At 43.2% G+C, this 22,027-nt stretch overlaps 1 protein-coding gene across 1 annotated transcript in view; it reads right to left on the bottom strand.

The window, feature by feature from the left end:
- Positions 1 to 22,027, bottom strand: part of utp20 (UTP20 small subunit processome component) — a 25,793-nt gene extending 3,766 nt beyond the window's left edge. The window contains exons 1-52 of the mRNA XM_073480348.1: positions 21,858 to 22,027; positions 21,500 to 21,580; positions 21,325 to 21,391; positions 21,050 to 21,182; positions 20,750 to 20,938; positions 20,582 to 20,663; positions 20,358 to 20,495; positions 19,254 to 19,409; positions 19,017 to 19,169; positions 18,792 to 18,926; positions 18,616 to 18,693; positions 18,345 to 18,523; positions 18,044 to 18,208; positions 17,305 to 17,393; positions 16,847 to 16,952; positions 16,594 to 16,744; positions 16,381 to 16,443; positions 14,202 to 14,369; positions 13,867 to 13,943; positions 13,548 to 13,627; positions 13,016 to 13,274; positions 12,726 to 12,911; positions 12,351 to 12,441; positions 12,106 to 12,191; positions 11,412 to 11,537; positions 10,430 to 10,596; positions 9,326 to 9,534; positions 8,550 to 8,693; positions 8,358 to 8,437; positions 7,980 to 8,215; positions 7,725 to 7,869; positions 7,498 to 7,585; positions 6,972 to 7,115; positions 6,472 to 6,525; positions 6,199 to 6,351; positions 5,927 to 6,082; positions 5,673 to 5,813; positions 5,429 to 5,566; positions 5,177 to 5,316; positions 4,771 to 4,853; positions 4,295 to 4,620; positions 3,986 to 4,125; positions 3,507 to 3,663; positions 3,282 to 3,380; positions 3,001 to 3,168; positions 1,951 to 2,117; positions 1,711 to 1,858; positions 1,409 to 1,525; positions 1,141 to 1,311; positions 774 to 905; positions 561 to 671; positions 70 to 219 (exon numbers count right to left, since the gene is read on the bottom strand). Of these exons, the coding sequence (XP_073336449.1) occupies positions 70 to 219; positions 561 to 671; positions 774 to 905; positions 1,141 to 1,311; positions 1,409 to 1,525; positions 1,711 to 1,858; positions 1,951 to 2,117; positions 3,001 to 3,168; positions 3,282 to 3,380; positions 3,507 to 3,663; positions 3,986 to 4,125; positions 4,295 to 4,620; positions 4,771 to 4,853; positions 5,177 to 5,316; positions 5,429 to 5,566; positions 5,673 to 5,813; positions 5,927 to 6,082; positions 6,199 to 6,351; positions 6,472 to 6,525; positions 6,972 to 7,115; positions 7,498 to 7,585; positions 7,725 to 7,869; positions 7,980 to 8,215; positions 8,358 to 8,437; positions 8,550 to 8,693; positions 9,326 to 9,534; positions 10,430 to 10,596; positions 11,412 to 11,537; positions 12,106 to 12,191; positions 12,351 to 12,441; positions 12,726 to 12,911; positions 13,016 to 13,274; positions 13,548 to 13,627; positions 13,867 to 13,943; positions 14,202 to 14,369; positions 16,381 to 16,443; positions 16,594 to 16,744; positions 16,847 to 16,952; positions 17,305 to 17,393; positions 18,044 to 18,208; positions 18,345 to 18,523; positions 18,616 to 18,693; positions 18,792 to 18,926; positions 19,017 to 19,169; positions 19,254 to 19,409; positions 20,358 to 20,495; positions 20,582 to 20,663; positions 20,750 to 20,938; positions 21,050 to 21,182; positions 21,325 to 21,391; positions 21,500 to 21,580; positions 21,858 to 21,908 (7,053 nt within the window). The 5' untranslated portion in view covers positions 21,909 to 22,027. The remainder of the gene's footprint in view (positions 1 to 69; positions 220 to 560; positions 672 to 773; positions 906 to 1,140; positions 1,312 to 1,408; positions 1,526 to 1,710; positions 1,859 to 1,950; positions 2,118 to 3,000; positions 3,169 to 3,281; positions 3,381 to 3,506; positions 3,664 to 3,985; positions 4,126 to 4,294; positions 4,621 to 4,770; positions 4,854 to 5,176; positions 5,317 to 5,428; positions 5,567 to 5,672; positions 5,814 to 5,926; positions 6,083 to 6,198; positions 6,352 to 6,471; positions 6,526 to 6,971; positions 7,116 to 7,497; positions 7,586 to 7,724; positions 7,870 to 7,979; positions 8,216 to 8,357; positions 8,438 to 8,549; positions 8,694 to 9,325; positions 9,535 to 10,429; positions 10,597 to 11,411; positions 11,538 to 12,105; positions 12,192 to 12,350; positions 12,442 to 12,725; positions 12,912 to 13,015; positions 13,275 to 13,547; positions 13,628 to 13,866; positions 13,944 to 14,201; positions 14,370 to 16,380; positions 16,444 to 16,593; positions 16,745 to 16,846; positions 16,953 to 17,304; positions 17,394 to 18,043; positions 18,209 to 18,344; positions 18,524 to 18,615; positions 18,694 to 18,791; positions 18,927 to 19,016; positions 19,170 to 19,253; positions 19,410 to 20,357; positions 20,496 to 20,581; positions 20,664 to 20,749; positions 20,939 to 21,049; positions 21,183 to 21,324; positions 21,392 to 21,499; positions 21,581 to 21,857) is intronic.

Here is a 22,027-nt window from a genome sequence, read left to right as displayed (position 1 = left end):
GTGCAAAGCCAACTGTTTATTTTTTTGTCCACTTCTCGTACATGTAGACTTGAGAGGATATTTACTCACCTTAGGGAAAGTCTGGAAGATGTAGGCCAGCATCTCCAGCACAGACTCTCTGCCTGTGTCATGCTCGTAGTGCAGCTGGGACACCACAAAGTCCATGTGCTCTCTCAGTTTCTTCCCCAGGGGGTAGTCCAGAAGGTATTTTAGATAGATCTGAAAAACACAGCATGAACACTGAGTGAGCACACGACTGTTCAGGGCGGGTCCGCTATGTTTGTTTTTTTATTTTTGTGCTTACCAGTAGTGACCAAATCCAAACAGTCAAATTTTTGTTCAAAGTACTTACTTAAAATGAATTTCTGCGTGTGTGTGTGTGGGTTAGGGAGGGGAGGGCATTAGTAACCTACATCATTGCGCCTCCTAATGGCTGAGAGTGAGTTTCCATTTTAAAACCCATACCAGAGGAGAACGCAGATAAAGTTGCTCTTAAAAACCTTTCTGTCATTCGGTGTACAGCAGAGATGAAAAGTGTAACTTCTTTCATGTGCGAGTACCTGTCTGCAGTGGATTCTGATCATAGCGTTGCTGCCGTTGACGGACAGCTTGGCTACTTTTTTCAACACCTCCTCCATCTCTGGAACAACAAGCTTCCTAGACAGAATGGCCTGCAGGACACAGATAAACAGTTTTTTTAATGATATTTAATCTTCAGATTTGTCCTGCACTTATAAATCACAGAACCAGCAGGTCAACATTTGACTGGTCACCTTCAGCAGGCCGAAGGCGGTGGCCTGACGAGACTGGTCGTAGATGTCCTCCTCAGCGTATCCCAGCAGCACCTGCAGCTGGGTCTCTGAGATTTTGTTGCTTTTGACGTTCCTCACCAGTATTGTGATGGCCTGAGAGAATAAATAATCATAAATCAATGCAGCAGTTCAAGCTTAATGTTTGTATTAGGTTTATCCAATCCGGGGAGGCCCATGAAATTTTATTTTAATTAAAAACAGATTTAATTTCATCTCTCATCAGCTTTGTGCCGTTTTATCCATAAAATTAAAGGGAAATTCCCCCAAAGAATTAATTTACGGACCTGTTTATCTTAAGGTGTGTGTATATGTGTCTATCTACTGGTACCTTGAAGCAGTTCTGGACCAGGTGGTAGTTCTCCCCGCGGGCGGCTCCGGCCTTGGAGTAATCCTTCAGCAGGATAAAGAGCTGCTTGGTCAGCTGGTCGGCGTTCTGCTCCACTGCTGGCAGAGGGAACTTCAACAGCCAAGTGAATGCCACCAGAGCCTCTGTGATCACCTGAGAGGGAGGAGACAGATCAGAATAGGTTTGATCAGCCAATGCTCGAGGATGGGGTGATAAAAAGGTACCCATGTACACAGAATAATGCTCGTACCTTCACGTGCATGGAGTTGAGGCAGTCGAGCAGCAGCAGTACGAAAGGATCCAGCATCTCCAGGGTCGAGGCCTCAGACGACGTCACTTTGGATTTCTTAAGACTCAGGTGGAGCAGCTGAGAAACAGACAAATCAACCAAATCTATTACAACAAGGCTTGCCTGACTTCTTACGGTAAAGGAAATGTGCAATATTTATTTAATGGGAGGAGAGGATGAGGTGACACAATGCAGAAAGTTATGCATGTTGTTTGAGAAGTATAAAGAACGCTGTTTCTTTGGTTAGGTGTTTCAGTGTGCACCTTGAGGCCTGCGTCCACCAGGATATGCATGTTGGTTCGGCTGCTGACTGGAGCTTTCTGACCTCCTCTCTTAGGAGTTGGAGGCAGGAGCAGGCAGCTGGGAGGAGGCAGTCTGGGGTCTGGAGGAGGCTTAACTGAGGCTTTCTCTCTACAAATACACACACATATACAGAGAGTCATACATGGAAATAAGCATCCAAGCGATTTACTGCATATTGATGTGAGCTTTTGTGTGTGTACCGGTCTCTCTTGGTGAGCAGCGGCAGGCTCTCGTTGACTAGGCCGTGGCACAGCAGTAAGATATCCTGGGAAGTCATGCCTCCGTTGACAAGCAGACCCAGGACGAGTCGCCGCAGCACAGCACCCACCCTGTTACACACCTTCAGACTGGAGGAGGTCTCCAGGATCTGAAAGGTGAGGGAATGGGGGAAAAAAAATCATGCTTAAAAAATGTATAAAATCAAATTATGTCGAAAAACTTTTCAGGACTTCAGGACATATTTCATATTGTTGTGCTCCTAGGTGAACATATGAAAAATACACTTGAAGATAAAGATAGTCTATGAATTTCCAAGTAGCATTAGCTAGCTAATTTTGTTATTAGCTTGCTGGCTAAAATTATTTACTTTCAAGACCTATAATGATACTAGTTAAATTCAGTGACAAAAGTATGCAGTACATACTGTAAAGGAATGATTCACATTAAATACACTGGCCTGAATAGTTAGACAGTTAGTTAACTGAAGCTAGGTAGCTAGCTAGCTGAAAAGGCTAGTGTTTTAGTGAAAAGTGCTTACAACTAGCGTTAGTTAAGCTAGCTAGCCACACAGTCCTATTAGTTGCTCTGCTGTGACTCAGAGATTGTAAGATAAATGAAACATGAATAGTTTTGTACTTCTCAATCTTAATTATTGAACTGAAAAAATATCATTATTTACAGTATGTATCAAGTTATAGTAAGAATAGTGTGAATTTAAGCAAAATAAGCAGAAAAAGACACGAGGCCTGTAAAAAGCTGAAACAGTTTCCTTCAGTGTCGTTTATACTGATGTCAAAATGAGACACAAATTAATGCAGTACCTCATCTCGCATTTGAATTATTTTTATTTTTATTATTCTTTTAAGAGAAGTTCTTCGGAACTGTATTAAGATACTTTTGGCCTGTATTAAGTCAAATTCTAGGTATTGGGTCAAGTCACTTTTGTCCTGACTAATATTTGTTTTATGAGATGTTTTATGTATGTAAGCATGTATTTTTATATTTTTCACATAAATTGAATCCCCGCTCACCTCCTTCAGCGGCAGTATGAACTTGGTGATGCTCTCCTTGCTGCAGAACTGAGCCAGCAGCTCATAGGAGTCCATGCTCTTGCTGTGTCGAGCCTCCATCAGCTTGGAGACGATCCCCTTCACCTCCTTCTCCTCAGCCACAGCACCAAACAGCTCATTGTTGAAGATCTGACCAACAGGGAAGAAGGAGCGACTAAAGTTTTAAACCAAGTATTTGTCAGCCTTTTGTGTTATTTGACATACTGGAGTCTTTGTGGGTTTGTGGTGTGAAAAATTCTCACATCAATGAGCATGTTCATGCATGGGTCCAGGTCACCACTCTTCAGGGTTGGACTGAGGACTGACAGTAACCGGTAAACTGTGAATGTTAGTACGTGGACCTGGATGGAGGGGAGCACAGAGAGATAGACAGACAGAAATATTAGGATTTTCAAAGACAATTTTGATACATCTCTTTACAACAATCAAACACAAGCAAACATGTCTTTGTAAGTGTGCGCTCATACCTGGTAGCCCTTGACGAGGACTGACTGCATCTCTTTGAGCAGGTACTGCAGGTACCTGTAGCCTAAAGTCTCAATGATCTTCACCAGAGTTCCCCTCGCCACGTCTCGGATCTCCTGGAAACGGTTCCTCAGCAGCACGCACACCTTGATCAGGATCCTGAATGACACACACAAATATGAACAAACAGACAAAATGCAGGTATCACTAAAATGTGTCATTTTAAACAAATGCAACAGCAACATCTTAAGTAAACTCATATATAAGTTATGATCTCAAACATATAATTTATTCTAATTCTACATCTATACAATACTCGATATACAAACAAATTAATTAATGTTCCTTCAGTTGAAAACAATTAAAAAGACAGCCAAGAGCCTGTTAAGTGTTTCTAAACAAGACTTTTCTTTCTTTAACACAAATTTTGGCAACACCATCCCGTGTGTATACATTCACACAGACACATAATTCTGCATACCCGGGCAGGTTGGCCTCCATGATGTGTGGAGGCAGAGTCTGCATCACTTTCACCATGGCGAAGGCTATCGGTATCCTCACTACCTCTTCATCCTTCACGTCCTTCGACTTCACTGCCTTGTGCTCGTCTTCGCTCTTTACCTAGACGGCGCACACACACACACAAACACACAGCGTCTTTATTTGGTCTGAAAACTATAAACAACTGTATAACAGTGGAAGTCTGTGTGTGTGTGTGTGTGTGTGTGTGTGTGTGTGTGTGTGTGTGTGTGTGTGTGTGTGTGTGTGTGTGTGTGTGTGTGTATTGTACCTTTGCAGTCAGACACTTGTTCAGGCGAGGCAGCACGCTGTTATTAACAGTTGCGTGGATGGCGGTGATCAAAGACTCCAGCTCGTCTTTGCTCTGCGGCAGCCCGCTGGCAACTGCGGCGGGTTTAGGAGCTGCTGGCCCCTTGGCTCCACTGGTGGCTGCTGCCTTAGATATGACGTCCTTTTCTCCATTGGTGGTGTCCACTTCCATGGGAACGTCAGAAGAAGGAGTCTTACCATCTACCTCCATTTCCTCATCATCACTTGCGTCTGATTCGTCGGCTGCAGGTTGTTCCTCATCATCTGCATCGACCGCAATGTTCCCAGCTGGATGAAGGACATTTGACATAAGTCGTTTCCTTTTATCAGCTTGAATCTAAACCTGTTATATCTTCATGGGACTTTACTTGTGTGAAAGAAACCAAAATTCGAACAATTTTAAATGACCAAACAAATACAGGATTTTAGGTCGCTCACCCTCTCTGGCCTTGGCAGCCTCCATTTCTCTGCTGAGGGTTTGATGGTCAAAATGGAAAGCCTCCAGGACTGTGACCAGCAAACTGGAGTTGGGGAGAAAAGGAAAGAAGGAGGAGGATCAGCAGAAGGAAGCTCACAGTAACTCATGGAATACAGCTAACGTTACAGCTCAGGCGAGGACGCCACTCGTGTCTACATCCCATGATGCCATGATCATGAGACTCTCATCCAAGCTACAGCTATCATCCCCATAACTGCAACTCACAGCTAAACAATCTAGATGGATGAACAGCACCACAGGTGGAAAAATGTGTTTTAGATTTTGAGGTGAACTGTCCCTTTAAAATAAAAGGGTCATTAAAAGAAACGCAGTGGTTAAAAGTGATTTATAAGCAGACATCCCCACCTGACCGCCAGCTTCTGCTCAGCCTGTGCTGTCTGCAGGATATGGACGAAGTGTTTCAGGTAGTAGAGGTACTTGGACCAGGTCAGCCTGCGACACACTGCGCCCACCACCTCCACCGATGCTGATATCATGCCCTCATGCTGCAGTATGTGAGGAGGAGGAGGAGGTCACACACACAAAACAAGAAACAAAACTTGTGTGTTTGGATGTATTTTGAAATTTAACTGGTGAGTTTGTGTGTGCATGAGTCACCTTGAGCATCTTCTCATCTAGCACGGCGGTCATGGCATACGGCATGATGTAATTCTGGAGAGAACGAGGCGTCATCACCACCTGGCCCTCGGTCAGCTGCTTGGCCAGCCTCCTCAGGGCGCGACCTCGACGGTGGATCTAAACAGAAAGAAAATAATGCCACAGATATGTCAGTCACATGTGTGACAGATGGAAAAGGGAGAAAGGAGATACAGGAGTGATTTTTCATGGTTCTCTCTCTTACCTGGATGTGCTTCATGTGCTCAAAGAAGTCAGACTCTGGGTCGTTGTAGTCGGTGAGCTGCACCAGGTCTCTGAACTCCTTCTTGGAGGGAAAGATCTTTACCAGGCAGGCCAGTACAGTCGTGTAGTCATGTTGCACACTCTGGTAGAGAGAAGGAGAGAGTAGATGACTAACTTCATACTGAGTGAGTTTATAGCATCATCTTGATATCCCCACTGTGTTTAGAAATGGGAGGAGTGACATGTGCTCCTGACCTCTGTCTTGCTGCGAAGCCCCTTGTGTACAGCGTCCAGGATGGTGTGTTGTATGATGTCCCTGTAGATCTGTTCTCCAGCCCCGACCGCTGCCAGCTGGGTGATCACCGCAGACAGACACAACGTGGCGTTGTCTGCCAACGACATGTCACCAATCTGCATCCAAAGGAAGGAGGGAGCGGGGAGGAGAGGAGAATCAAACAGATGATGAAAATCTTCTCAGGCTGAAGCTATCAGTATAGACAGCATGTCAATATCATATATCTGCTTACCTCATAGGTGTGGAAGCAGTTGTGTATGATGGTGCTGATGTAGTCCAGGTCCAGAGTGGTCATGTCTTTGACGCGTCTTGCGGCATCTTGGAAAGCCGTCAGACGCACTTCGAAGTAGACCTCATCCAAGTGTCGACTGTCAAACGCGTTAAGCTGGAGAAAGTGAGCATGAAACAATAAGAGTCGTCTTACTAGTTAGAATATTGTGAACCAGGTGTATAACACAGGTATGGGTAAATATGGTATTTATGAATATGATATGAATGATCTTACCTTTGTTGCTAAATCGGTGATGTACAAGATGGACGGCTCCAGATCTGACAGAGTCTGAGAGCAAAGCAGCAAGAGGAAGAAAGAGTCATTAAAAAAAGAAACATGCTAAAAAGTCCTGGTTTTATTAAGGTGGTGTAGTTATCAGTTAATAGTGAATTTCTTGCTTCATGTTAGCCTGGTTTCCCTGTCAAAATGCTAAACACTTTGATTATTTATGAAAACGCTAATTTTAACTCTAAAATCCAATAAAAAATAGCATTGTCTTTTTGGAAAAAAACAGCGCAAAAAACACCAGCTGGAAATATACATCTGATACAGGCTAAAAGCTACATATATCACACTGCTTACTGTTTATGGATTCATACACCAATGTTAAGGATCAGGTGAGATTCCACTTGTTCAGTGCAGTGTGACCAACAGTGGTGACTGCACATTTATGTCTTAAATTACAAATACAATATACCAGTAAAATGAGCATCTTGTTTAGTTCTCTGCTGTACCTGGAACACGTTAACGAGGGCCTGTCTGGGCAGCTTGTTGTGGATGATGGAGAAGAGTCTGCTGAGCGGCCGCAGGAAGGCAGAGGGCTGCGCACACTGTCGCAGCAGGTTCTGCACTGTGGCGAGGATGTCGATTTCTGTCTCCTAAAACAAACACACAGTAAGGTCATTAATGGGCAGCATGAAGAAGTACAGTCTCTGATAAACTAGGTTCATTTCTTAATAACGATTAATTGATTGATGATTAATCATCAACATCCCTAACATTCTAACAGGCTACCAAACAACATCAAACAAGAAAAATCAAAAATGCAAATTCCAACAGACATGCTTGTTTAATGTTGTTATTGTTCCTTTTTGTTTGTTTCTATTTATTTTCCACTGGGTGCCACTGCATAAAATAAAATAAAAAATGTAGGCTTTTAATATAAATCCCAAGAAGACTGGCTGCACTTTAGGGCTCAGCTAATGGGGGTTCTAATAAACAAACAAATACAGAAAACAAATAATAATATGTTAGTCTTACTTGAGGATTGTTGGCTCTCTGGAGGTAGGGCAGCAGCAGGCTGATGAGAACAGAGCTCTGCTCCTTGTCGCTGACAAATCGACTGACCCTGATGGAGAAAAAAGTCAAAAAGGTGTTTGATGAGACAAAGTAAAGTGCAAACACAAAACAAATCTTACATACAGTGAAAGAGAAAGAAACCTGAATGTGAACTATACTGTGTGTTCTCATCCAAATAAGACACTAACTTGGAGAGGATGTTGAGCTCTTTGGCCACCTGGGCCCTGAACTTCTTCTTCTTGAGTCTGTCGGTGTTGCGTACGACTCCGCTGAGGTACTGCAGCAGGGTGGATATGTGAGGCAGCAGCAGTCTGGAGCCCTGAGTTAATGAGTCTGGAGGAGATACAACAATGTTCACATTAAAATCTACGACAACACTTGAGTTAGAAGATATACTAAAGATAATTCATTTTATCTTCTTTCCTTTATCAAACTTTGCTAACCTGCACTGACAAGAGCGCCCTCTTCTGGCTGCGGGAACACACATCCGTTCACGCTCAGCTCCGTCTCACTCTCTGAGGCAACAAAGTCCTCAGTGGTTGCGAGAGACTCTGCTATGTCCATCACCATGGCGATGGTCACTGGCGAGGCGTTCTTGGCTGAGAGTAGGGCGAAGACATTAAGGAGTACATCACACTCCGGCTGGTTCGGTCTCTGCTTGGCCAAGAGGGGGAAATACCTGAAAAACAAGAAAAACATCTCTGTATTTCTTTCTTTAACTCACTCTGGATGAAAACTACTAATAACTGGTAAAGATGTTTTGGTAGATAGATGAACAGTGTGATCAGAATACCACAGATGGAGAGGAGAGGCAGACTGACCTGGCATTTTTGCACCACACATGGATGAGTTTCAGCAGAGGGGTGGGGGAGTAAGGGCTCTCTGTGGGGAGACGACACACCTGCACAAAAACAAATTTTAACTCCTAGCTGAACCAGAAATGTATTCACAAAAAAAAAACCTGAAGATAATGGAAACCAGACAAAAACACAAAAATTGTTAGCGACGTGTACCTGAGGCAAGACCACAGCCTCAAAGACGGCGTCCAGCTCATCTGGACTGAAGCTGTAGGAGTCAAAGCCGTCGAAAAAGTCCTGGATCCTCAGGATGCCGAGTCGCCTCAGGTTCTTCAGTGGACTGATGCAACCTCCACGCAGCTGCAGACAACAGGACAGTTTTTTAGGTTTACATCTCTTAGTGCAAAGGATTTAGTTATATATTGTTTTAACAAAGCATCCAAGAACAAAGATATTTCTAAAATGTGATATCAGGTGGCACTGCAGTAAATGACATTTTAATACCCGATTATCTGTGATGCTCATACATGCATTTTTATTATTCACTTGCTGCTCAAAAAGTACAGTTTCTTATTCACAGACGAACTATCTCAGAAATTCTTTTCCTGTAACTGAAGAAAGAACCTGTCAAACATTAGACAGAAAGAGAAACTAAAGTAACACTTTAGTGACTAGATAAACACTGGAAAAGATTTAATGAAAGTTTCCTCCTATGCACTTCTGTTACAAAGACAAAACAAGAGAACTTACAGTACCCAGTGAACTGTACACACACAGCTTCACATTGGCGCATTTTAACTTGGAAGTCAATCATACTTATTTTAGAGATCAGTAATACAGCAGCTGTAACTGAACAGCTTCAACTCATTCAACTTGTTACTCTTGGTATGCTCTCAAGTTGTCTTGGTCATATATAGAAATAATTCAGGAATCTGATCATTAAAAATCTATAAAAAAATATATATATTCTTATCGATCTCTATCTTGATTACCTGGTCCCTGCTGTCCAGGATGGTGGACACTGAGGCGGTGACACACAGCAGGATCTGCAGCACCTTGGGCAGGTAGATGTGGATGAGGTGGCCCAGTTTCTGGATCACCACATTGATGATGTTCAGCAGGCTGTGCTGACGGCCCAGCGGCAAGACGGCACTCACATCTGTCTCAGCTATTGCTCTCAACACTGCTGACAGGCAGGAACCTGAGGAAGCAGACAAAGAAGAAAGGAATGCCTATTGTTAAAATGCCGCTTTTTACATCCGAGTCTCAGGAGGAGCATTAGTTCAAGAGAGAGTTGTTTCGTTGTGTAATTCTTGTGTATTGTCCTGTATTAGATATACTATTGGAATCTTTGAAACCCACTGAGACCTTTGGAAGTGTAGTCTTCATCTTACTTACTTAATTTATCAGTCTGTATTATATAAATTGCAGAAATAAAGACGAATGAGCACTAGGGGAGCAACTAACAACTATTTTCATTCATTTCTTCCCTCTCTATTTGTCCAACCAACAGTCCAAAACCCAAAAACTCTTTACTTACTATAATAAATGACAAAGAAAAGCAGCAAAAGCTTACATTTAAGAAACTGGAACCAAGAAATATTTCACATTTTGCTAAAAATGACGGAAATAATATCAAATTATCAAAATACTAGATTACTTTTCTTCCAATTGACTAATCGATAAATTAATTTATATTCACAGTGCTGCAGAGAAAAAAAATCTAAAAAATTGTTTAAAATATTAGTTTTTTGCAGCAGATTATATTACATTAATTACTAATTACAAAAATAAAAGGTTTTTTTATGATCTTTAATGAACAAGGCCCAGAAAGTCACTCTATATATCATTCCCCGGTAGCTCTACCAGTTAGAAGAACAAACATCATTTTAGTTTTCACTCTGAATGTGTCACCCATTTAAAAAACTAAATCTTAATTTATGTTGATTAGGGTTGAAGTTCAACTACAAAGGTCATACAGACTCAACATATTAACCTTGTTTTACCCCAATCTTCAACAGGGGGGTTTTTGGCTGGAAGATAAACAAAGATTCACATCAGCGAATATATTTTATTGTTAACGACGCGTGTCGAACCTTGGCTGTGATGGCAGACAGGCTCCAGCAGCAGGTCAATGAATATCCCCAACTCCTCAGACTGGCAGCCTGCCAGGAAACGCAGGATAATGGAGGAGCGGGAGGCGGAGCTCGCCTTCCCTTGAAACTTGCTGCCTGCTTTACTGCGCAGACGGCCGAACAGGATCCTGAACAACAAACACAGGGCTGGTGACTGACAGATCAAATCAAAGTGTAAGTTACTTCTGGTAAAGCTGTGGTGTACTGGGAAAGGAGATAAATAATGAAAATGGTCTCCCTACATTCTTCTTTTTTGAAAGCATGCTGCTGCTTTCCATGTCAACATGAAAAGCAGTTTATCAATGACCTGACTTGTTAGCTAATAAACTGTATAACCAATGGACACTCCCAAAATGAACAAAGTGTGTCTTAGTGATTATGTGTATTGTAAAAGTATTGCTTGAGTTCGCTTTCTTGCAGCGAGCTCAATGAGAAGATTAATACCACTCTTCTGTTTGTCTATCAAATATGAAGCCATGGTCAGGAGATGTTAGCTTAGCTTAGCATAAAGAAACTGGATGGAGAGAATCAGCTAGTGTGGCTGTCTAGAGGTAAAGAAAAAAAATTCTTAGGCTCATTTCTGTAACTTCTGTAACAGAGCGAGGCTAGCAGTTTCTCCCTGCTTTCATTCTTTATGGCAAGCAGAGCTAACTAATGTAGGTTCAGCGCAACCATGAAAGCACAACTTGTCATTTATACACTTTTGTTCATTAGTGAGCTGTAGCGGTGCTGATAGCAGATTTTGTTATCTTTGGACAGAGAGAGGCCATTTTAAGTCTTTATGCTAAGCTAAGCTAACTCGACATACATGAGAGTGATGTCAATCTTTTCACCATCAGGAAAGTGTATTTTCCATTTATTTTTAGGCAGCATGATTAACATTAAAACAAAAATGAATAAATAAAATATAACATACTCCACAACACAAACACGCACACAGTACCTCATTAACAGTGGGATGAGCTTGGCTCTGTGTGAAGCATCGACCACTCCTGTCTCCTCAGAAATGTTGAAATGGACGATTTCCTCTTTGAAGTGTTTGTCTTCCAGCAGCTTCTCCAGATTCTCCCTAAAAAACACACAAACACACACACAAAGGTCAAAACTTTGGGACACAGAGCATCATCCCTGCAGCTTGTAGCGGTTCAGTGTCTTGAACAAAGACTTATTCTTTAGGACAGAAACTTGAACCTGGGTTAAAGACACTCCTAATGACCTACAATGTAGCCTCATAATGATGCTTTATGTGTATTTGATAGTCAAGTTAATAACCCATATCAACTGAAGGTGAAAGGCCATGTTGTAGATCCTAATATATGGACTCATTACCGGCATACAAAAAACAAAACCAGGTCAGTGTTACATCCTGATCCTGAACAAAGAGTCACACACAAGCATCTGTAATGTAAAACTTTCCAGGAAATACACATCTGTCTGCAGGTAGGCTGGAGGTTCAGTAAACGGATAGCTTGATAACAGTTAACATTCCTCCGCCTGTAACCATAGAGGGCTGAGGACGAGAGCTCTGATTCCTATCACAGATGCCACAATGAACTCTTTAAGGCAAGGGAAGAATAGGAGATTGTTGCTTCAAGAGAAATATTACTGTACATGTGTTTTCCTAGAAGTGTTCTTACTTGTATGGGACTATGTTGGGGTCTTTGTATGTGAGAACGCATTCCAGTGCAACTCGCTGGATCTGCTGGTCCTGATGGCACAGCAACTGAAAACAGAGAGGAGTGCAGCATGCTTAGAAAACTTACGTACTGTAATATATTAAAAAAGACACTCCTCAGACGGTTTTAGCATTGCTGAAGAGTGTCCAGATATGTTCAAACATCTTGGCACTCAGAGCAAAATGCGTGTGAAGTTTTTTGATTACCTGGTTATAGAGCTCAGTGAGGCTGCTCTCCAGGTAGAGAGAGCGAGGGTTGGTGAATTTGGCGAATACCTTCAGATGGGCAATCAGCTGTCTGTAAGAAAAAAGGCAATTCCCACACAGGGGTCACACATTATACTTCCAGACTATACACAGAACAGGTTCACTAGGGCTGGGCGATATGGCCTATAAATAATATTAAAATACTCTCGCAACTTTATACTTCTACTCCACTACATTTATCGGATAGCTTTAGTTACTAGTTACTTTTCTGTATATTTCATCCACCTCTACTGTAACTAGTGTAGAGTAATAGCTGTTACTGTAACGATCACAAGGCAGGTAGAGACATCATTGAGTGTGATTCTGATATCTTACTTGGCGGCAGCTCTCCTTGGCAGTGCCTTCCTCTGTTGTCTACCTCCCTCCTCTGCCTCCTGCTCCTCTTCCTCTCCCTCCTCCTCACCCTCCACAGCCACCTGAGACTCCTCCAGAGCAGCATCTTCCCTCTTCCTCAAGTTCTGAGTAGGAGCCACCAGCAGGTCGGCGGGGTAAAACTCATTCCTGACAACAACAATAAAAGCATCAGGATGAGATTCTTGCACTCTGACGGCACAGGATAAATGTACCTATAATATAGTTCACGTAAAAACACCATAAACACTGACCTGATGAACCTGAGCAGCAGGGGGGTCAGTTCTCGGCTGCGTGGTTCCACTCTGTCGGGAAACTGGGCCATGGAGCGCCACAGCAGGCTGCGGAAGTTGATGAAGTCCGTCCTCTCTTTGGGGTTACAGCTCAGTTTGAGCTGCTCGAGGAACAGCACCCCCACATCCCCGCTTTCAATGACATCACAGCCCTGCTCGCCTTGGGGACCTGAATCCTCCTCTTCATCATCATCCTCGCCATCCTCCTGCAGCTCTTTTTCTACACGCAGAGAGGAAGAGTTATAGTTAATTAAACTTTAACTAATAGTTATTTGACCATTGACAATGAAATGCTTTTATACACCATTTATAAAGCAATACTGTGTAGTTCATCTATAAACATTATTTGGACGGCCATTATAAAAGTAGAAACTGATGATTTGATTATTAATGATGGTTATTATTAAGTGTTACCAAACTGTGGGTCCCAGCATGTAAAAACTGTCACTGAATAAAGAATTTACATGTAACACACACAGCGGGCAGCCCTTACCAGCCAGCCCTGCCACCATCTCCAGATGTTCATGGTAGACTCTCCAGAAGTCTTTGTTGTCCATCCCTCTGGCATGGCTCCTGTGAGGAGCAAAGAGACCCGTTTATACTAAATGTCTTCAGCAGACACCTAAAGATGTTGAATATTTGTGATGTTTATGCAGGCAATTCAGACAAAGTTCTTATTTTTAGCAGTAAGGCCTGTGAGCAATCATCAAAATGCCTTACACGAAAAGAGCTTGACTGACAAAAAGGAGATGACTCAATGTATCAAACCATTATAAGTGTGTTAATTACAGCTAAATTAATCTTATACTCACACAACAAGTTCAATCACTGCGTCCCACAGAGGTTTGAAGTTGACGAACAGCATTGCGATGAGGTAACGCAGAGGAACCTGGAGGAAAATGGGCAGAAGAAGGATACCACTGAAGCATCTCTCCTCTCATGTCTATATTTGTACTTAATACATGTACTGTAATCTGCTATACACTTTATAAGGTTCTGGGTACCGTCTCTTGCAAAGTGCTACAAAGTGGCATGTATTAAGTGAAAATTCTGAATCTTACAAATTGCCCCTTTAACAATGTCACGGTGTTGATAATTTCCAAATGATGAAAAGAAGAAGAAACAGCCAAGAGAGCTTCCTCTGTACCTGCTGGAAGGTACCGGGCGGGCCCTGCGGCAGACTGCGCTGCACCAGGTCGTGTCTCAGCTTCCGGAGGTGAAGCAGCTTTTCTCTATAGTCCTGCACCGAAGCTGGCACCAGCTCAGCCTGCAGGCAAACTGCGAACACCGGCTGCACCTCCACATTCTCCTCACCCTGGACAGAGAAGCACACACTCACACAAATAAGCACATGAGCTCATCGTTTAAATATTTGTTACGACCAGGGCCTCAGGGAAACCCTGGCACAACATGAAAATGAGACTCCCCTCTTCCCATCCTCCAAGCACCACCAGCAGCAAAGCATTTTTAAATGGTTTTATTAACAAACATAGTTTGTCCACAATCACACATGCTGGTAGTCTGGGACAGCAGAGGAGAGCCTCCAGGAACTGGAGAGGAGCCGGCCCTTAAACCCTTGGCTTCCAGGCAGGAACCAATCAGCTCACCGGGGCAACCTACAATCACTCAGACACACCTGCAACCAATCACACTCACTCAGGTAAAAGAGGGTTATTGAAACAGACAAAAAGGAAACATTTATGACCTCTAGGGTCGTAACACCTCCCCCCTTAAAACTGAACATCTCTCTCCCAAAGAAATGTTCAAGTTCAAGAGATGCAATAAGGGTATTTGGCTACCTAAAGTCAATCACCCTCTTTCCTGTTGAACCACAGTCTACATAAAAACACTTATGAACAGGATCAAAATCAAGTCAGTGGGTGCCACTCCCACTAACAAAATGGCCACCACCATGAGGAGAGAACACAAAAAGCAAATACACCCACTGTGGTCTCACACACCACACACACACACACCAAAAACAGCAACAGGTGACCAACACAGCCGTGGAGTGCAACAGCCACCACACAAAAAGGCGTCACTGTGTAGTCACTACTACACACAAATGTTGCCAGCTTACACCTAAGCTGCAACCACAAGTGAACCAACAAAGGTGAACTGCCACTACCACACCCAAAATGGACACCTTGTGATCTCCAACCACACGTTACTGTAACGGAGTGTAACAAAAGAGACAAAGTAACCAAACAAACTGGGAAGCCATACCCACCACTCAAGATCCACTTATCTAAGGAGTGACACCATCCCAAACACTAAAGCAGTAACACCTATGTGACCACACCAAAAGTGGACTGCAACCACCGCACACAAAAGGCATCACTCTGTAGTCACCACTACACAAATGTTGCCAGCTTACACCTAAGCTGCAACCACAAGTGACCCAACAAAAGTGGAGTCCAGTTATCACAACCAAAAGGTCACAAAAAGTTACTGCACACAAGTATTAATAAGCCACACATCACAACGTGACCAACACAAAAGCAGCCATCTCACACAAAACCACGCTGCTGTGCAAAGTATAAAATGAAGGGAAACAAACTGCAGACACCCAAACTTTACCTGCCTACCAAGATGGCTAACTCACCTAGCTAGTCTTCAGTGGCTTGCCGAGCTCGAGGCATCTTTAAACGCCGAACTCCGTGCATTACCGAAGACCAGGAACCTAGTCAACGGCAAAACACTGAAGCGTACCCCCACTCAGGATTACCACCAAAAATAAGAAAGGCAAAATAATAAAGTGGCAAATTCTTAAGAATGCCCAGCAGCTAACTAGTCAGGGTGCTCAGTCAGAAACAACATGCTGCAACAGCAAATTAACAAAAAAGATGACCACTAAACTTAACTAAAGGCCACTTACACAAACAAACTAAACCACATCTACCTCACCTCATGGACATTCAGATCCCGGACGAGCCCCCAATTGTTACGACCAGGGCCTCAGGGAAACCCTGGCACAACATGAAAATGAGACTCCCCTCTTCCCATCCTCCAAGCACCACCAGCAGCAAAGCATTTTTAAATGGTTTTATTAACAAACATAGTTTGTCCACAATCACACATGCTGGTAGTCTGGGACAGCAGAGGAGAGCCTCCAGGAACTGGAGAGGAGCCGGCCCTTAAACCCTTGGCTTCCAGGCAGGAACCAATCAGCTCACCGGGGCAACCTACAATCACTCAGACACACCTGCAACCAATCACACTCACTCAGGTAAAAGAGGGTTATTGAAACAGACAAAAAGGAAACATTTATGACCTCTAGGGTCGTAACAGTATTCGATCAAGTTTAATGAGAATGCAGACTGTACCTCGATCTGTGGAGGGAGCTCTGCCTCAAACTGAGAGAGAATCCTCAGAGTCAGGAGGCGGATCTGAGAGAGAAAACAATTTATTAGTGACACTGGTGGTAAACATATTTGCATTATTCTTTGGATATTCTGTGAAACTCATGATTAAATGTCTTTGTGTTTCAATGAGCTTTCTCAATAATGAGGAATTGCTGTAAGTCCCTGCTGATATACCATGGAGATGTTGGAGGAGAGGTTGGTCTGCAGGATCTGGAAGAGCTGCAGCAGTGCACTGTGGGACAGGTGCTCTGAAACACCGCTGAGTGACAGGCGGCTGTAGTACAGATCTCCCAGCAGCAGGGCAGACAGGTCAGTGGGAAACTTCCTGTAACCAGAATGAACACAATGATTGTAAGTTAGTGGAAGTGAGAGAGGTGTTTACAATCTGTTCCTCATTACATTCAGCTATAAAAACAACAGAAAGTACCGTAGGATTGAGTTGATCTTGTCCACAGTGAGCAGTGCGAGGAGCTCAGCAGAGCCGTCCAGAGTGAGGAGGCAGCTCAGGGCCTGTCTGGCTACGAACAGACCAGCTGGAGGGTGGAGAAGCAAGGCAGGACAGAAGGGCTTCGGTCTTGAGAACAGCAAAACTCAATGCACAATTCAAAATCTGTTTTAACACTTGTATGGGTATGAACAGTTTTCAGGGCCATTGTTTGGAGAATTTCAAACCTGCAACTGATTAATTCCTTTATAAACTCTTCTCTCTCTTTTTTTTAATTAACCAATAAAATGTGGTGTCCATCAAGCTCCTGCATTCAAAAGCCTTCAAATAGCTCATTTTGTCAACTACTCAACACTTCACAACCGTTTCAGTTGCTATGAGCAGTTTGATATTTATGCGGTGTGACCATTAAATAAAAAAGGTAACAAGAAATCACAAACCTTTTCCCAGTTTTTCTGTCTCAATCGCACACAGGAGGTGGTTTAAGAAAGCAGTCACAGCAGGAACAACACTAGCTGGAGTTAAAGGCCTGAAGGATAAAAAAACAAAAACAAAACAGAAATCCAACAGATTAGTTTAATAAATCTCTGCTCATCTTTACTCCACTTTCCCCCTTTTTAAAGTATTTTTTGGGCCTTTTCATGACTTTATTGACAGGACAGCTTGAGAGATGATAGGAAATGGGATGGGGGGGGGGTGACATGCAGCAAATGGTCACAGGTAAGACACGAACCCTGGGTCGCTGCAGCGAGGACAGAGCCTCTGTACATGGGTCACCATACCAATTGAGCTAGCTGGGTTTGGTTAATTTCTCAGGGAATAATTCATGGATCTTGATGAAAAAAATCTGCCATTTTTTAGGGTGGCTGATATCTCTGGGTAAGAACAATTTGATGTAGATCCTAATAAAACTCTGGTGTAGTGGATTTAATTATGTTTTATTTGAGATTAGATTAGGCTTGATTGAATGACAGGGGACTTTGGGGCCTTGGGAGAGGTATACACTCTATGGATTGGTATTTGAGTTGAAAAATGTGCTTCAACTATTCCTGTCCCGAATAAATATTCAGCTTTCCCCGACACTGCCTGGCTGGAATACATCTCTCAAAAAGAAACTGTGTGGCCAGTAGCTACCCTGAGGACTGTAACAGTGCATATGTTTAAGTGTGTGTGTGTTACCTGAGGTGTGGCAGAAGCACCAGAGCAGCCCAAGGAAGTGACAAGTCAGTGATGGACTGGTTCTCCTCCTCGGGATATTTGATCAGAGACAGCACCAATTCTGGCACTGCAGGCTGCTCTGATGTTGTGCTGCTATCCTGACCTGCGTCATTACTGCTAAACACTCTGCGGGAGGAAAAAACATGCTTACCTCCTAGAAAATACTACATTCAAAATTTGGATTATGGCATGAATCAGGCAACAAAGAATTCAGACTGTTCTTAAAGAATTTAAAGGATGTAAATATACTGTAGTATCTGACCCTGTGGTCTGTCCGGTGAAGAGCAGCGGGTAGGTTTCAAAGGCCATGGAGCCGTCTGTGGGTGGTGGGGCTTTGGCGAGGATCAGACTAACCAACACATCCAGGCCACAGTGGCGAGACACGGGATCACCACAGCCGAACAAGCCAGCGGTGAAGCGCAACAGGCTGGGGAGGAAGAGCTGGAAGAGAGGGATGGAGGAAAAAAGTCAGAAACCAGACAGAAGCAGAAACAGAAGAAAATACTGGAAACATCCCTCCACTGGTGACTCACCTGCTCAAACTGTTTCATGGTAAACATCTCCTTTGTGAACTCGAGTATCAGATCTTGCCCAATTGTGCTGCCAAATACCTTGTGAAAAAGAGACACGTTAACACACAAACAAAAGTACTAACCTCCAAACATACAGATATTATCATTCTTTTTTCCCATTCAACACAAACACACACCTTCTGGACCGTCTCCTGGATGAGCGCCTTGGGCAGGGTGATGTTCTCTCCGAGGAGCAGAGAGGAGGTGATCTGTAGGAGCAGACGGGAACAAGGAACCGACATAGACGAGCTCTGAGTCAGCCGCAACACCGTCTGCAGGCAGGAGAAAAGAAGTAAGATGAGTAACACAGTAAAAAGACAAGTCACTGTGACTTTACCGGGAGACCAGTGTTCTCTTCCTACCTGGCAGACAGCCTCCGGCTTGGTGATCTTGGCTCCGTCTCTGTGGGACACCAGGGTATGGAGAACGAACAGCAGCCTCTCAAGCTGCTCTGCTGCCTGGTCCGCCTCTTCTCCTTTCGCCTCCATGACACCCAAGACCTCCACCACACTGAGCTGTACATGGGAACACATCACCGTCAGACACAAGGCGAGGGTAAGTCCAATTGTCTGGGATGGATTTTGAATGTTTCAACCCACCTGTAAGGACTCCCACAAAACCAGGAAGTGGTCTCTTTCAACGTGATCAGCCGCAGCCTGGGCCATGTGATCCAGTGCGTCCCTAACAGTGTCCCATGGCAGAGAGACTCCGGGGCTGGTTGAGGGTCCAAGCTTACGCAAGGCTACAGGAAAAGCCTGTGGAGAAAGGTGAAGAGAAACAGATGGTTCAGGGTTACTGTGTTTAGTGTTATACAGCTTTGTTTAATCCTCAATGAAATTTATTTGTATATTAAATCCATTTAAGTTAGCCTGCTAACCAGTTAGCCCCTAACCAATCTCTAACCCAGGAGTAGGGCTCGGTTGGCCAATTATCAGGCTGATATTCAGCATTTTTCTGGTTATTGGTATCCGTGATTTTTCTGTCAGATTCTGACGATAAAATAAACCAATTTAAAAAGGTGCTAGTTTGGCCTCATCCTTTTACACAATGTCCTGCCACAACACTATCTGATTGGTAACACATCACAATTGATAGCCTATAAACAATAAAATAATATGAATCTGCAAAGTAAATGTATCATCATCATCATCAGTACAAGTAGCAGAAAAAGGAAATACTCAAGTAAAGTACCCCAAAATTTTACTTAAGAAACGTACTTGTGTTAATTTTACTTAGGTTCATTCATCACTGGTTGTTCCAAATTTATACACTTAAGATTTTCATTATTAAAACAAATATCAGTTTGATAATACTGGTAATCGGTCTCCTTGATTTTTAATAATCGGTATCAGACCTGAAAAAGCCATATCGGTCAACCCCCACTCAAGAGGTAATAATCCACTTGTAAACCACACCAACACTTCCGCCATGCTCCGAGCTCCCCGTCCGGGCTGATTGAGCTAATACGACTAGCTCTAGTGCTTGCTGCCGGTTAACTGAGCTCATTAGCTGACGGCTGCTATAATTAGCAGCAGTTAGCGGTTACTCTGGTGATATGCTGCCCCATATTTGTTTGAAGTATGAATCTGACAGGTGGCCATTCCTTACATATTGTACCTTTAACTGACAACACTTTGTACTAAACCAGGGATTTTGCTAAGTAACATTATTTAGCACATACAGTCCTTAGATAAGAAACTCACGTTTGCAGCGCAGGAGTGAAACATGTTTCGGACTCCTTTGCACATTTCAAACAGCAGCTGACCTGCTCCCTCCGCCTTGTCAGGGTGCTGCTGCAGATCTGTGAACACATGATTCAGCAGGGCATCGAGATCCGAAACCTGCGTGACATGTAGAAATGTCATTGAATCATTAACATTTTGACACGAGGAAGGAAGGCACGAGCTCATGTTTGACATCTGCTCACCTTTCTCATCAAAAAAGAGAAGCTCTCTGCTGCAAACTTGCGGATGTGCTCTTTTTTGTGCGCCAGCAGTGTGCTGTATAAACTGAGGAGAAAAGAAGAATTAATTTTCACCATGTTGGAAAATAGATTCACCTATAAAGCCTCCACAGAGTCATCTTATTTTCTCACCTGTAGATGTTGCTCATGTCTTTCACCATGAGCCTCCACAGGTACTTGTAGAGGTAGGAGAGACAGGTGAAAGCCCACTCCAGGACCTCCGTGTCCTTGGTTTCCAGCAGCGAGGTGATCAGAACAAAGAAGTCTGGGAAGTGGGGGTAGAAGTCAGTCTGGAGGTCTCTGGCCAGCTGCACCACCAGGCTGAAGGGAGAAAGAGTGGAGAGACACTGCTGGAGTCATACGTAAACTACAGCTACTGCATCGCATGGTACGAGAAGCTACAAGCCATATACAAAATAAGAGACAACTTACTCCAACAGTGGCTGATAGGCCAGACTGTTGCTGACAGCCAGGTGTGTTTTCAGACTCTCCACTATCGTCTTCTGATGGAACACCAGCATGTTGAATGACTGGCTCTTGTTGGAAACCTCTTTCAAAAATGTAGCTGTGAAGGAAAGACATTCAGTTTACATTCGCTGCAAACAACAGCATCTTTCCTTCAGTTGTAGGTAATTTAAGGCATTTTTTTTCCTAACATGTTACAACACTCACTACAAGGTGATGTATTAATCATAGTTTATACATACTGAAATGCTCTGTCAAGTTGAGGTCTCTCCATTTTGTCAGTCCTTCGGAGAAATATGTTTCTACTTCCTGCATAAGGGGCCAAACAAGTCATTAGATGCAAACCATAAAGACACTGAGAAGCCTGTTGTATAAATAAGAGAAATGCTCATGCCCAAAATGACTGATTGTACAAACCTCTGCATAAGATCCAGTCCTGTCAATACGATGGATGACATCAATGTTGACATTGGCAAGTCGTTCAGCAAAAGTGAGAAACTGAAAGAGACACACCAGACAGATTCATAGAGCTAGCTAGGGCTCGGAGACAACGGATTTAACAATGATATTGTAATACTAGCACTAGAATGCCATATTTCCCTTAAACTAGTAGACTATGCTACCTGAGTGAAATCAACAACGAGTCTCCATACTTGATTTACTTATAATTTGTATATAAAATATGAGTTTAACAAACTGTTACTACAGATGTGTATTTATCTCCACCCTTGCGTCTCTATTAGCAACATGCTGCAGTAAGTTTGTGGACTCTCACCCTGTAGGTGTTCTCAGATTTGTGATACGAAGACTTGGATTTAATCTTCATCTTTGCCTCGTTGCTTAAAAAGTGATGAATTGTATTCCAAAGGTTGTCGTGCGATTGAAATAATTCATGAAAACGACAATGTGTTTCTTTTCGTTACTACGACTGTTTACACACACGCC

This window comes from Pagrus major, chromosome 14 (assembly GCF_040436345.1).
Source record: "Pagrus major chromosome 14, Pma_NU_1.0".
Taxonomy (NCBI): domain Eukaryota; kingdom Metazoa; phylum Chordata; class Actinopteri; order Spariformes; family Sparidae; genus Pagrus; species Pagrus major.
Note: the sequence above shows the minus strand (reverse complement) of the source record. Positions and strands in the feature narration are given on the sequence as shown.